The sequence below is a fragment of the Dendropsophus ebraccatus genome, chromosome 10 (assembly GCF_027789765.1).
Source record: "Dendropsophus ebraccatus isolate aDenEbr1 chromosome 10, aDenEbr1.pat, whole genome shotgun sequence".
Classification (NCBI taxonomy): Eukaryota; Metazoa; Chordata; class Amphibia; order Anura; family Hylidae; genus Dendropsophus; species Dendropsophus ebraccatus.
Genome location: NC_091463.1, coordinates 40,094,501 through 40,109,897, shown reverse-complemented (window position 1 = coordinate 40,109,897; position 15,397 = coordinate 40,094,501). Strand labels below are relative to the sequence as shown.

The 15,397-nt window shown below is 41.0% G+C and overlaps 1 protein-coding gene across 5 annotated transcripts in view; it reads right to left on the bottom strand.

The window, feature by feature from the left end:
• DLG3 (discs large MAGUK scaffold protein 3) overlaps nucleotides 1–15,397 on the bottom strand; it is a 150,290-nt gene that overhangs the window by 42,697 nt on the left and 92,196 nt on the right. For 4 of the 5 annotated variants that reach the window (XM_069942818.1, XM_069942811.1, XM_069942812.1 and 1 more), the window contains 2 exons: nucleotides 10,971–11,127; nucleotides 10,657–10,759 (listed from right to left, as the gene is read on the bottom strand). In XM_069942818.1, coding sequence (XP_069798919.1) covers nucleotides 10,657–10,759; nucleotides 10,971–11,127 — 260 coding nt within the window. Of the gene's footprint in view, nucleotides 1–10,656; nucleotides 10,760–10,970; nucleotides 11,128–11,644; nucleotides 11,926–15,397 lie in introns of those variants that run through there. The other variant, XM_069942813.1, reaches the window with a different exon arrangement.

Here is a 15,397-nt window from a genome sequence, read left to right as displayed (position 1 = left end):
GCCTGATCTGTTTCTCTTATAGCAATATAGAAATATGCCTTACACAGAGAGAACAGGACCCTGATCGGTATAGGCAGTGCTTGATCACAGCAGGGGTCCAGGAACTGCAGGACTGCAATAGCCTATTGTCTATAGAAAAGAATAGCCAATTGACTATTATAGGTAATATAGGCATATATTTTCATACAGTACATGTTTGACAAGTTCCACACTTAATATGTCAGACGTATGCTCCTAGCATACTGTGAATAAAGCTTTAATGAGTTTCCTCCAATTATAACCAATGTTCCATAACAGACATTTGTCTTTAACACAATTCTGGAGGGTTTTTTTTTTACATGTACTATTGATTTATGATGTTGTTTATAGCTGTAGGTGCACTAAAGCACCATTTTAATGATACACTTGCTAGAGAAGGAACCATTAATCATGAACAAGAAATTAATAAGCAACCTGTGCACCAACCAACAACCTTACACTCACTATATAGACTAAAAAAATGTGACTTTAAAACTGGGCTTGGGAACCTTGGCTCTTTAGCTGTTGCGAAACTACAACTCCCATCATGCATGGACAACCAAAGCTAAAGCTTTGGCTGTCTAGGTATGATAAGAGTTGTAGTTTTACAACAGCTGAAGAGCCATGGTTCCCTATTCCTGCTCTGAAATCTATTAGTAACCTTGCTATATCCCATCGTAAAGGAAGTAAGTGTTGGGTTTATTATAACAGGACAGAAAAAAACCTTACAATAAAGGCACAGTGTTGTTACAAAGGTCACAGCATTCAGGTTGTTATTCATGACAGAAAGTCTCCTAGAGAGAACATGTTCAAGTATGTAGAATATTTTCACACCGAAGCAGAAATCAATATCCGAAGCAAGTTACTGAAAATGTTAGGAAAATAGCACAGAGATTGGCGCACGCCTATAACAGTGTGCACAGTACGGCAATGCTCACACATGCTGAGGGACACATGCAGCTGGAATTGTGTCCCTGTGCCTTCTCCAATAGGTTTGTCATGTTGCCTGTAGCATTGCAGAGCTAATGGTAAACAAATAGGAGTGTGGTTTTGAACGCATGTGGTAATTCTTAGTACAGTAAGGATGAGGTATAAGCTTGCACTTACCTCAGCTGTTATTGAGATGTCAGTGTAGTAACTTCTATACAGTACCTAGGGGTAGGCTGCCTTGCTGTGCTATAGCTGTATAATGGTTCTAGTGAGTAGTGATAACAATCACTGCCTGCTCAACTAACCACTGAGCCACTGTGCTGCCCCAACCATGCACTGTATATAGGAATATATGGGGGGACAGGAACTTAGACAGCCCTGTTGGTGGCACTGCTCCCCTCAATGGAGACATATATATATATATTTTATGAATTTAGGCTACATTTCCACGTTCTGTGCATAGTCTGTAATAATGGACAATGTGCTACAGAAAAGAGTTCAGAACTCCCCGCATCATGATTTATTATGATGCCAAGAGCTCTGAAACTGTTTAAACCTTCTCGCCAGTACAGTAGTGCAAAGATTTAAACAGTGTTGGAGCTCCCAGCATCATCCTTATTATACACACAGATTTAGATCTGACAGATCATTAAAGCCCTAGCCAGGAACAGACTATAAACGGAGAACAGGGGTGGCATTGCTGCAGCAGGACACTGCCTCTGAAAGCCAGGGGGGTGTCTGCTCCAGTAAGGTGGGAAACAGGAGTTCAGGGCAGGCCAGGCAGGTACTGGTAGTGGGGGACTCAATTATTAGGGGGACAGACAGGGCAATCTGTCACAAAGACCGGGATCGTCGAACAGTGTGTTGCCTTCCTGGCGCTCGAGTTCGTCACATCGCGGATCGGGCTGACAGATTACTGGGAGGGGCTGGCGATGACCCAGCAGTCATGGTGCACATTGGCACCAATGATAAAGTTAGAGGTAGGTGGCGGGTCCTTAAAAATGATTTCAGGGACTTAGGCAGGAAGCTTAAAACTAGGACCTCCAAGGTGATATTTTCCGAAATATTACCTGTACCACGAGCCACACCTGAGAGACAGCGGGAGATTAGGGAGGTAAATAAGTGGCTCAAGAGCTGGTGTAGGGTAGAGGGGTTTGGCTTCATGGAGAACTGGGCCGACTTCTCGGTCGGTTACAGGCTCTACGGTAGGGACGGGCTGCATCTCAATGGGGAGGGTGCAGCCGTGCTGGGGGAGAAGATGGCTAAGAGGTTGGAGGAGTGTTTAAACTAGGGACCGGGGGGGAGGGCAACTACAATATAGTAAGTAAAGACAGAGTAGATGGAGAGCTGGGACTAGATTATGGAACTGGGGGTGGAGCGGCGGGAGGGGTTAGAATAGTCACTAGTGATAAAAGGAAAGGGAATATGGACAAATATATTAAATGTATGTATACTAATGCTCGAAGCCTCACTAATAAAGCTGAGGAATTAGAACTCATAATGGTTGAAGAGAAATATGATATAGTGGGGATAAGTGAGACATGGCTGGATGAGACCTATGACTGGGCCGTTAATATCCAGGGTTATAGTCTATTCAGAAATGACCGTAAAAATAAGAAAGGGGGAGGGGTCTGTCTATATGTTAAATCATGCCTTAAGCCTATTCTGCGGGAGGATATATGTGATGATAATGTGGAGTCTCTTTGGGTAGAAATAAGGGGAGGGACGAAGAATAATAAAATTCTTATAGGAGTGATTTATAAACCGCCAAGTATAGTGGAAGAATCAGAAAATCTTCTTATAAGACAAATAGATGCGGCAGCTAAGCAGGGGGAAGTCATTATTATGGGGGACTTTAACTACCCAAATATCAACTGGAAAGCAGAAACCTGCAGCTCCAGGAAGGGAAGCGTGTTTTTGGAAATAGTAAAAGATAATTACCTTTCCCAACTAGTAGAGGAACCAACAAGAGGGGGGGCCCTTCTGGACCTGATCTTAACCAATAGGCCCGACAGAATATCAAAAATAGAGGTGGGGGGTCACCTAGGTAATAGTGACCATAACATAGTAAGTTTTCAATTATCCTTCAATAAAATGATTAGCAGAGGGGCTACAAAAACATTAAATTTCAGGAAGGCTAATTTCCAAAAACTAAGAGAGGACCTTGGGAACATAGACTGGGACAATGCCTTCAGAAATAAAAGTACACAAGAGAAATGGGACATATTTAAGAGCATCCTGTGTAAATCGTGTGAACGACACATACCATATGGGAATAAACGTAGTAGAAATAAGAGAAATCCAATGTGGTTAACTACAGCTGTAAGGGGTGCAATAAATGATAAGAAACAAGCATTCAGACAACTAAAACAAGAAGGTAGTGGGGAAGCATTGAGCAACTATAGACAGAAGAATAGAATGTGTAAAACGCAAATAAAAGAAGCAAAAATAGCAACAGAAAGAAGGATAGCCAAAGAAAGTAAAACAAATCCCAAAATGTTCTTCACCTATATAAATAACAAAAGACTTAAAACCGAAAATGTTGGTCCCCTCAAAAATAATCTGGGTGTAATGGTGGAGGGGGAAGAGGAAAAGGCCAAACTACTAAATACATTCTTCTCTACTGTATTCACAGAGGAGAATCCCATAACAGATGACATAACTAGGGATAATGTTAATCCTCCCATAAATCTCACCTGCCTAACACAACAAGAAGTGGGGAAACGCCTTAAAAATATTAAAATCCATAAGTCACCGGGCCCAGAAGGTATCCATCCTAGAGTTTTGCAAGAATTAAATACTGTGTTAGACAGACCATTATTCCTATTATTTAAAGATTCTATTACGACAGGGATTCTTCCACAGGACTGGCGCATAGCTAATGTGGTACCAATATTCAAGAAGGGGTCAAGGAGTGATCCTGGAAACTACAGGCCCGTAAGTCTAACATCTATAGTGGGTAAAGTATTTGAGGGGTTTGTAAGAGATGCTATACTGGAGTATCTTAATGAAAATAATCTTATGACTCAGCACCAGCATGGATTTATGAGGGATCGGTCCTGTCAGACTAATCTGATCGGCTTCTATGAAGAGGTAAGTTATAGACTGGACCTGGGGGAGGCTGTGGATGTTGTGTATCTGGACTTTTCAAAGGCATTTGATACTGTGCCGCATGAAAGGTTGGTCTACAAAATGAGGATGCTGGGACTCGGGGAAAACGTATGCAAATGGGTAAGTAACTGGTTGTGTGATAGAAAACAGAGGGTGGTCATTGATGGAACATATTCAGATTGGGTTTTAGTTACTAGTGGGGTACCACAGGGGTCAGTGTTGGGTCCACTTCTTTTTAATATTTTTATTAATGATCTTGTAGAGGGGCTACAGAGCAGAATCTCCATTTTTGCAGATGATACTAAACTGGGTAAAGTAATCAGTACAGAGGAGGATAATATCATATTACAGAGGGATTTGGAGAAGCTAGAGGCTTGGGCGGAGAAATGGCAAATGAAGTTTAATGTGGATAAATGTAAGGTTATGCATTTGGGCCATAGAAATAATAAGTACAGTTATGTGCTAAATAATAAAACACTGGGTAAAACTACTTCCGAAAAGGACCTGGGGGTATTGGTGGACAGTAAACTCAACTTTAGTGATCAGTGCCAGGCAGCAGCTGCCAAGGCTAATAAAATAATGGGATGCATCAAAAGAGGTATAGATGCTAAAGATGAGAACATAGTTTTGCCTCTTTATAAATCACTGGTCAGACCACACTTGGAATACTGTGTACAGTTTTGGGCACCGGTATATAAGAAGGACACAGCTGACCTAGAGCGGGTGCAGAGGAGGGCAACAAAGGTCATTAAGGGAATGGGTGGGTTACAGTACCAGGACAGGTTATCATGCTTGGGGTTATTTACGCTAGAAAAAAGACGTCTTAGGGGCGATCTGATCACAATGTACAAATATATGAATGGACAGTACAGAGATTTTTGTAGTGGTCTTTTTACTCCTAGGTCTGTAACAATGACAAGGGGGCATCCTCTACGTCTAGAGGAAAGAAGATTTCATCATCAGCATCGACGCGGGTTCTTTACTGTACGAGCGGTAAGACTGTGGAACTCTCTGCCACATGATGTTGTCATGGCTGATTCAGTAAATAAGTTCAAGGGAGGCCTGGATGCTTTTCTTGAAAAATATAATATTACAAGTTATGGGCATTAGATTTCTGGTGATACGTTGGTCCGGGGATTGTTCTGGTTGCCATTGCAGTCGGGGGAGGGGGGAGTTTCTCCCTGTGGTGGGGCGTTTGTCTTCTGCCCCGTGGGGGTTTTTCGCCTTCCTGGATCGACACAGTAGGATATTCCTAGGTTGAACCTGATGGACTCTTGTCTTCTTTCAACCTTGTTTACTATGTTACTATGTATAAAGGAAAGATTGAGATTTCTCCTTTTTTTCAAATCCATTCCTGGCCTTGGCTTCAATAATCTGTCAGATAAATCTGTGTAATGGGGGCCTTAGTCTTCCACAGGGATTTTTAAAGTGTTACTGTTGACATGTCATAAACACATCAAAAGTTGTGATTGGTCTGGGTGCTGAGACCCCCACTGATGAACTAGTATGAACAGGGAAATGTGCTCAGCTGGGTTTCTGTTCTACCCATTGTTATAAGAGACAGACCAATAGACTTTCTATAGAAACTATCTCCTGCATAGAGAGGAGGGCCAGAAAGAACAATTGCTTAGCTAAGCCCTTCTTGTTCATTCTAGTGATCAGTGTGGATTTCAGCATCTAGACCTCCACCGGTTAAAACTTTTGAATGACAGTAAGCCTTTAAGATTTTTGTTGTATGTATGTTCACGGGGACAGACTTTATGTCTTTCCTGCCAGACTACATTTTTACCTACTTAGGGTCCTATTACATGAGGCAATTATCAATATCACCCTGCTTAATTTAGCCAGTAATCACCCAATGGAGGTCCATCAGATATTTACTTCTTTATACCAGGTTAAAAAAAACAATCATTGTCAGTCATACATCCCCCTGTATAATAGGGGACGTGTGGCCAGTCAATAATGGAAACAAAGACCAAGCAATTAACAAATAGCACAGGAACATAGGAGACCTTTCAATGCATGCCTTCCAGGGCCTGGTCAGTGGTTCCAAACAACAGTACAAAACATGGAATCCAAGGCAGCACTTCCAAACAAATCTTCCCTTTATTAAAAATTTTCAATGTTTTGGTTACACACCTTTTTCAAGCAGCTTGAAAAAGGTGTGTAACGGAAATATTGCAAAGTATGAATAAAGGGAAGATTTGGAAGTCCCGCCTTGGATTCTCTGTTTTGATGGAAACAAAGGACTGCATGAATGATCGCATAATAGTTAAGCCTTGCACTGGGATTTACAAAATCGGTATTTATTTGCAGAGTGTATCGGCCTATGTTATAGGGCCTTTAAAGCAACATGATACATTTATGACATGTAAGAAACTTACAATGTATGATGGGAAAACATTGCATTAGTTGTATTTGTAAATAAAAAAAGCATTATGTTGTAAGATGTGTGTGTGTGTAAAACTGTAGATACACATACATAGCTTTTCATTGATGTATGTAGCCTTTACACAATATGTATTAAACAAGACGTTTGCACTTTTCATGTAAAACCTGCCTATCTGGTGCCATGACATAATCCTGGAGGACATATGTCTTAACAAATTGCCATTCATTCTATATGTACTCTCATATTCCTTTACCCACCATAGAAGCCTACAGACTGAGTGCTTGCCATCTACTTCTAAGCTACATATGATACCAGCAGACATTATGTCATTGATGCCTACCTTTAATCTTCTTTCCCACACCCTAAGTTGTTGCACATGTAAGAGAACTAAGGCTTCATTCACACATACTTTTTGCATAGCCCATGCACGCCATGATGCAGTTATGGCAATTTGGCCTAATAAAGTGTACATTAGTACATGCACTTGCTTTGGTGTTTTTACAGTTGCATTTTCCTCATTGTAAGTCACTCAAACGCACAAACATTTACACAAACTTATAAAAAAAATATATGTTTTTTTAGTTGCGTTCTATATGAGGAAATTGAGACAAACTAGATAATAAAGAAAAAAAATAGCTACAGCATGCTGTGTTTCGGAGAAAACTTCCACTAGTCCAAACAATACTACTCAAGGGAGAATAAGGCTAGGTTCACACTGCGTTTTCAGCATCCGTTTAACGTCTTTCCGTTAATGGATCCGTTTTTTTTAACGTCCAGAAAAATAGGGTCAGCAACGTTTTTTGGTCGGCCAAAAAAAAACGGATTTTTTTTTTTATAATGGAAGTCAATGGAAAAACGGATGCACACAAATGAATCCGTTTTTTGCAATCCGTTTTTCATGCGTTTTTTGCAAAAAATGGATGCGTTAAACGGATGCTGAAAACGCAGTGTGAACCTAGCCTAAGTGACACACATTTCCCCACTGATATCTAGCCAACATCTGTTTTTTGCTGAAAAAAACACTCCATGGCGTGGAGTCCATGGCATTTTTTCCCATTGTCTTTTTCAGAAAGAAAAGACAAAGCCACATCAAAATGTTTTGTTTGGTCAGGGTCTGGGTGTTTAGACCAATCGCTAAATATAGTTGAGAGAAATGTTGAGCTAAGTGCTTCACTATCTGGCTCCCTAGTCTCCCTGACCCATTGCCTAAGACAGACTACATTGTAAGTCTATTTAAAGGGGAACTATCAGCAGGTTAGACAAATTTAACAATCTGAGATGTCCCTATTGCGTACATGGCACAGAGGATGAAGGTAAGTTTCTTGACTTGATCCTCAACACCCTTTGCATGCAGTTTGTAGTTTAGTCCCTAGGCTAGTAAGGTGGTTTGGCGCACTAGGAGCAGGACTACAGATCTAGCGACCAGTGTGTGTTCAGACCCCAACTAATCAAAAATTTCAAAAAATCTTTTGTTATATAGCTCAGCATAGGCTGTTTTAGGGCATAATGTAGAGGTTCCAGTATACCTATTATATACCTATTTTCCCCATATAGATTCTTGAAGAAGTACAGGGGTACTCTGAAGACTTTTGCTAATACATTGCTTTAATAAAGTTAGTTACTTTGTAATATAACTTTATTTTATAAAAAGGTTTTTTTTTTTTCTATTTACAAATACACTACCGTGACACAGCTCCTCTGTTGCCATGTATGTTTTTTTTCTTTATTATAATTTTATTTTCTTTTAGTTGCCATGTATGTTTGTTTAGGGAATTGCAGGGTCATGTAAAGGGCCTTTTGCACAGGCCAATTATCAGCAAGGAGCATTGCTTGAAACACTTCTATGGCCGATAATCGGTCCGTGTGAAAGAGACAGCGATCAGTTACATTGAGACCCGATCCGTTTGAGGAATATTGTCTATTCTCCAATCTTTAGGAACATCTCCTGTTAGGAGGGATTGGATATACAGATCCATTGAGGGGGGCAATAACGGATTGGAGTTCTTTAAGAATTGTAGGGTAAACACCATCTGGAGCCATCGCCTTGTTCAACTTACCTCTAAAAGCAGTGGAGCTCAACTTTTACAATTCAGGTATAGGTACTTTTACAATGTTATGTCCAGCCATGTTGTGATTTTAAAAGTCTCCTTCTAACACTGAGCAGAAGTACTGTAGCTACTCAATTAATAAACGACTACCTTATCTCCATCAATAAGGGTATTCTTCCCATTGCTAAGATCAGATCAGCAGCTCCCACCCATATTCTGGTCATTCCATAACAAAGTTGTTTCTGTCAATCTTTCTTTCGAGTTTACTTTCGATTATGTCCTCCCTCTATACTAATTAAAGTGTTCCTGTTGTTATAACTTTAACCAAGTGTAAATCACATTTAGGCTATGTTTACACAATGTATAGAGACCGGCCGGGTCACGGCACGGCCGGTCTCTGCCCGGATCATCCCGGCCGGTACTGCAGTACCGGCCCGATGATCTTTTGGCCGCAGGGTCCTGATCAGAACCTCCCATAGCACACAGTGAAGCAAGCGGCCGGAGCCGCTCGCTTCATTGTGTGCACTGACAGGGTTACCTACGGCCGCAATTCAGCAGAAAACTGACATGTCAGTTCTTTGTGGCCCCGTGCACGATATACGATGTGTATATGCTCCGGCCGGGATCCCACAGTAGCAGAGGCAATGTGCACACACGTGTAAAGTACGGCCGTTGTTGCCGATGCTGTACTTTTATGTAGTGTGAACATAGCCTTAAAGTATTTTTTTTTTTTTTTATGGACTTCCTTTGTTTTGAGTCAGAACAAAGGAAGTGCCATGTTTTCCATGATAACTTAAAAAAATTGCTTTATTCCACATCTACTGTTGATTCAGGTTTTGATGTTATAATGACAGTGACACTTAAGTTATTTAAGCCCTTTATCATATGTTTTAAACCTTCAAACACTTGTCTGCCCCAATACCACAGGCACAATTACAAACATAGAACACATTTAGCATTATAAATGCAATAAATGAATGGTTCATATAATACACTTTTCTTGTATTTTTCTTCAGGTGACATTTTCACTTATTACTTTAAAAGAAAAAAAAATGAAATTATGTAACATTAAAGAAGTTTTCTTGTTGAAATCTCCTATTCACAGGATAGTGTGAGATCACGGGGGGAAGGACACAGGGCCCTTCATTATGAGGCCCCAACTTATTTGTTTTGAAAGGAGTGGCAAGTTTGCAAACATGATGATGCTCCATTCATTCATTCTAAATGGGAGCTGCCAAAAGTAGCAAAGCGTTGTACTCCGCTATCTTCAGCAGCTCTATAGACACATCTGCTGATCGGCTGCTTTATTCGCAGCAAAGGAATTGGTCCTTGTACTGGACATTATGGGGCCCCCCTGTCAAAGTCCCTCACAATCTCACTCTTCGAAATACATAATAATCGGAATAAAGGCATTGGGGGACACTTATGAAGTCCGGTGTTTTTTACTCCGGGCTAACGAATGTCCCCGCAGATTCGGAGCTCAGGGGATTTATGTAGAGGCGCACTGCCTCTACATAAATCCCGATCGCACGGAGCCCGTCTGTGCGAAAATTTTGAAACCTACGCCAGCTCGTAGCTGGCGTAGGTTTCGGTATCATTTTTTTTACGGAAAAATGATAAATGCGGCACGCAGAGGCTGCGCCCCCTCTGCGTGCAGCCGCACCCCCTCTCCGCCCCACTGGCGAAGGTAGCACAAATGGAGCAGATGCGAAAAAAATTATTGCAAAATACCATTTGCAAATATTTTTACACCGATCTGCCCCATCTGTGCCTAAAAAAGGCATTTACGCCTTTTCATACATGTTCCCTATTGTCTATTTCGAATAATCTTTTTATTAGAAGATTACATTAGCTGATTAAAAGTTGCCCCTCCGCTGGGACTCTAAGCGATCAGGGAGTCATCAGTAAGAGTACAAACACCACTGCAGGAAAAATGAAGCTTTATCATAACATGACCAACAATATCAAGTGGTTGTAAGTAATTTACAGATGTGAAGGCTCTACAGACCCTAAAGAGACCTTTTTTGTAGCCGCTCCAGCAAATTCATGGAACTCCCACCCTTATTTGCAATGATAATTCATTACACATATAATCATCTGTCCTGACCATTTTAAATGTGTGTAACTATCAATGGAATGTGAAAAAATGTATCTTACCTTCTGGTCGGTATTGTGCTACAATTGTGACTGTTTGCCCTGCCCGTTTTAGTGCAGCAGCTGCTTGCTCATGTGTTGCACTGCGTAGATTCACACCATTAACCTGTAGCAGGAAAACAAGCCCACATTATGCTACAGGGAAAAAAACATAGATTGCAGCTTCTAAGATTTGATTAGGTGATTAGGTAGTTAGCCAATAAGCACCATAAAGCTACAGCTACCAAGCAAAACATACACATACAAATATATTTATATATATATAAAAATATATAATCAGTTTGGTAAAATAATCTGAAGATCAACTATAAACTCACAGAAAGGATGCGATCCCCACGGCGCAGCTCTCCACTAAGGTCTGCAGGTCCTCCAGCAAGAATAAATGATACAAAGATTCCTTCTCCATCTTCTCCACCAACAATGTTAAAGCCCAGTCCTGTTGAACCTTTATGTAGAATGATCTTGCGTGGTTCCCTGGAGACACGACGAAAAGACATGTCTAGCACTCAGAGCCAAGTGAAGCAGGTAAATGCTGGATAATGTAGATTAATGCAGAGAGGGGAAACAATTAAAGAAAACAAAAAAACATAGGGATTCGTTGAATGTAAAGAAGCTGGAGAGGAAAACATCTGTCTGGACCTTCTGAAGAGGTATCTGACTAAACATGGAATACAATAGGGAATAAAGATGACAGCTAGAGAAGGATATTGTAGTCTGTCCTGTATCAATAGCTAGATGAGATGGAAGCTGAATATAGAAGGTGCTGCAAAGCCGGTCTGACAAGTGCTATCAAAGGAAATCACTGTGTAATGAAACCTCCTGACAAGTTTCAGGGCAGGAACAGGTATGGATTGCATCACAACTCATCACATCTGTTCAGTGCTTATTTGTCCCCCCAATAAAAACGGCGGGTGTTTTCATGATTGCTTCTTAGAGTCTTCATGCTTTCCTTTCAGAATAATTCTGATTGTTCCACACTCATCCTTCCTACCTTTCTTTGTTTGTCCTGAATGCCAGTAGTTGTCGCTTGGAGGGCACAGAACTTGGTGGTCTTCGATAAGACATGGATGAAGAGACATTCACAGTAAACATGAGGGCGGCTCCCAGACTGCGCTCCCACCCTTCTACTTTAGCTGTATGCCCAACACAGCACTTATCCTTCCTCTTCTATGTACTTATTTCTCATTGACCCTATACCTCCCAGCTTTCTACACTAAGCCCACCGGTTATCTATATAAACCCTCTCCTCTCTCTGCTGCTTCTTCTACAGATCTCTCATGTTGCAGGCAGCCTTCAGCTCTCTTTAGCTGGTGTTTGAACACTTTGTTGCTCTCTCCCTTTCTCACTGACACATTCTTTCTCACAATACAAGTAGGGTGTTGCTAACACCTCTTTTCTGTTTCGTTGATTTAACCATTTCCTGGGTGTTTCTACTTATGCACTGAACAGACAAGATTTACCAAGGATTGAGTTTTTGACTATATTCAAGTGTGACGTTGCTTGTCAGGTGTAAACCAGGGAATGATTTCTGGGAGTGCTAGTCTGTGAGGGGGCAGAGATCTCTATCCTGTGTTACACATTGCAAGTTTTTTGTTTACAGGGTTCAATGGGATAGTTCACATTCTCATCATTCCAAGTAAGTTGACTGTCATCTGGTCACAGTTAACACTAACAGGGATGATGTCATAGTGTCACATGTCTGTTTTACAATAGGGCGGTATGACAGCTGACTAATTTGTGTCGCCTGTTATTTTGCACCACCCTAAATTATTTCCCTCCTCTATGTGATGCCTCCTTTTCCACACGTTTTTCTCTTCACAATGCGTTTACTCCTCAAAGTTTCCTGTTTCCTTTATCACATTCCCAAATTCACCTGTCTTATCCCTGCATGACATCTTGTAGCTCTAACGGAGGTGCAATCTTTTCGTCTTACTTTTTTCTTTTATTCTGCCTCGTTCTTTCTATGATGCGTCATAATGGAAACATTTTTATCCATTTTTGTCTACAAAGTAGTATATAAGTTCTAAGTTTTATAGAAATGCTGAACAGTGTTTGCCTATAGGCAGAATGAATAAGGCTAGGTTCACACTGTGTTTGCAGATACATGCGGTAGTTATGGGCTAGCATGTATGAAATGGTAAAAGTGTGCTCGTCCAGCATTTATCATGGCTCAGCCTTGGGCACTATTCACATTGGAGCAGATTACCTATTTCAGTTATGCCAGAATTTTGACATAGTTTGTATCAAAAAGAGAAACTGGCTTACATGACTAGCGCAACAAATATTCGTTTTAGACAGCCTTGCACCTTGTTAGATAAGGAGTGTGTGGTTTAGCTGAAAGTGGGTGTGATTTCACAGGATATTGTCCCAAAAAAATGCCTTAAAGGAAACCTGTTGCGAGGGCGGCATAGCATAGTGCCAGACATGCTGTGTCCAGCAATAGGTCTCTTATTCTGATACATAGTGAAGTTTAGGGGAATTCACATGCGGAAGTAGGCAATGCACACACAGCGCTGTGGGAGAAAACTCCTAAATATTCATAGTCAGTAGCCCCTTCAGCTGGGCCACTGACTTATCAGGTGTACAGGGCTAGTAGCTAGTGAGCCGGTTGCACACTGCATACTTTAGCATGTAAGTTCTTCTAAACTTTGCATTTGGAAAGTCTTCAGACCCTTTCACTTTTTTTACATTTTGTTAAGTTTTCCCCCATCAATATGCACTAATACCCATAACCAGAATGTTTTTTTTTTTTTTTTTTTTTAAAAGCTCTAAAATTTTACATGGATATAAGCATTCAAACGCTTTGCTATGACATGTGAAAATTTAGCTTTCAGCTGATTGGACAGGATTTGGAAAGACCCAGACCTGAATATATAAGGTCTCACAGCTGACAATGTATATAAGAGCAAACACCAACTCTACTGTGTGTACATAGGAGAAACATCCGGGAGGTCAACTATAACTGCAGCTCTTTACCAATCTTGGCTTTATGGCAGAATGGCTACAAAGAAGCCTCTCCTTAATAATAATAATAATAATAATAATAATAATATTGTAAAAATACTGTAAAAAGCTTAACTGGAGTTAGCAAAAAAAACATAAAGGACTCCCAGACTGTGGTCTTATGAAATCAAGATAAAACTTTTCACCTCAGTTTTAGGCTTTGTATCGGAAGGAAACCAGGCACAGCTTTTTGCTTGCCCAATACGATTTCTGCAATAAAGCCTGGTGGTGGCATTATGATGTGGTGGTGTTTTTACAGGGATATTTTTAATAAAAACCTATATCGTTCGAGAGTGCTCTAGACCTCAGACAGGACTGAAGTTTCACGTTCCACCTTCCAACAGCACCCCACCAGGACAACATAGGAGCGGCTTATGGAAAACTCTGTGAATGTCCTTGAGTGGCCCAGCCACAGCCCTGACTTGAACCCAATCGAATATCTCTTGAGAGACCAGAAAATGGCTTCCACTGAGCCCCCCCCCCCTCCCAAATCAACCAAATCCAATGTGTAAACCTTGTGGTAATTCCAGGTGTGTAAACCATGAAGACTGGAGTCCGGAATCACTCCCAAAGGTTCTTCCACTGAATGCTTAGTAAAGGCTCTGAATACTCACGTCACTACAATATTTTAGTTTTTCCTTTATGGGGTATCCAGTGCAGCATGATGGGGAAAATGTTTTATTAACCAGCTACGTATTTCCCTATCATATGGATAACTTTGTCAGATGGGAATACGCCTTTAAAGGGGAAGTCCTGTAAAAATGAAAAAAGGGAGGAAGGCAGGGGGTGCAGGAAAATAATAAATAAAGTATTCTTATCTGTGCTCCGTAGTGCCACTCCTGGGTCCCATTGAGAGCCGCTGGCCACCTGCAGCTCTTCCAGCTGCAAAGTCACTTACCTAGGTGATCAATTGCCCGCTCGGCCAATCAGTGACAGGGGCAGGACACCAACCCAGTCACTGACTGGCTGAGCATGAAATATCTTATTTTCCCTCCCCCCCATCTTTCGATTCCAGCCAAAAATTACATTCGTCAGCAGGACCCATTAGCGGTTCTACGGAGGCACAGGGATGAGTATGTTTACTTTGTTTCTTATATTCTTATATTTGCCTTCCTTCTTTTTTTCATCTTCACAGGACTTCTCCTTTAAGGTAATTTTACATGGGGGGATTATCAACAAAACGGGCTGGGCTATTCCCTCATGTAAAATTTCCAGCCGATAAATGAGCAAACACTGAATTGTGGGGCGCTATGGGTCCTCATTTGACACGTGTACACAGGAAAAAATAAGTGACAACCACATAAATAATCCAGTGATTCTTTGTGCAACCTTTCATTCACAATTTTTGGACAGTGTAAAAGCTCATTTTAATGGACATTTCCACCACCATTACATTACATTACAGAGGTTGTCAATTAAATTCAGGAGAAGGATAGCACCTATAGGGGATAGAAATGCTTGGCACCTAAGGTGATGGGCCCCACCATGTGGACATTTGCTGCTCATTTGCATTAATAAACAAAATGCAAATGGCTCAACTCATAAACAGATGTTCTGGCCGACGAAGATGCATTTTGATCCTACTTGTTGCTGTGATTAGTTACACTATGTGAAGTCATCTGACATTATCTTTAAAAGGGAAACTGTTCCTATTGTATATCTAATCAAATATGAACGGGGAGTGCTATCCTAATAGAGTCATACCAGTGAATGCTACCAATTTATTCTACTAAGCAGCCCC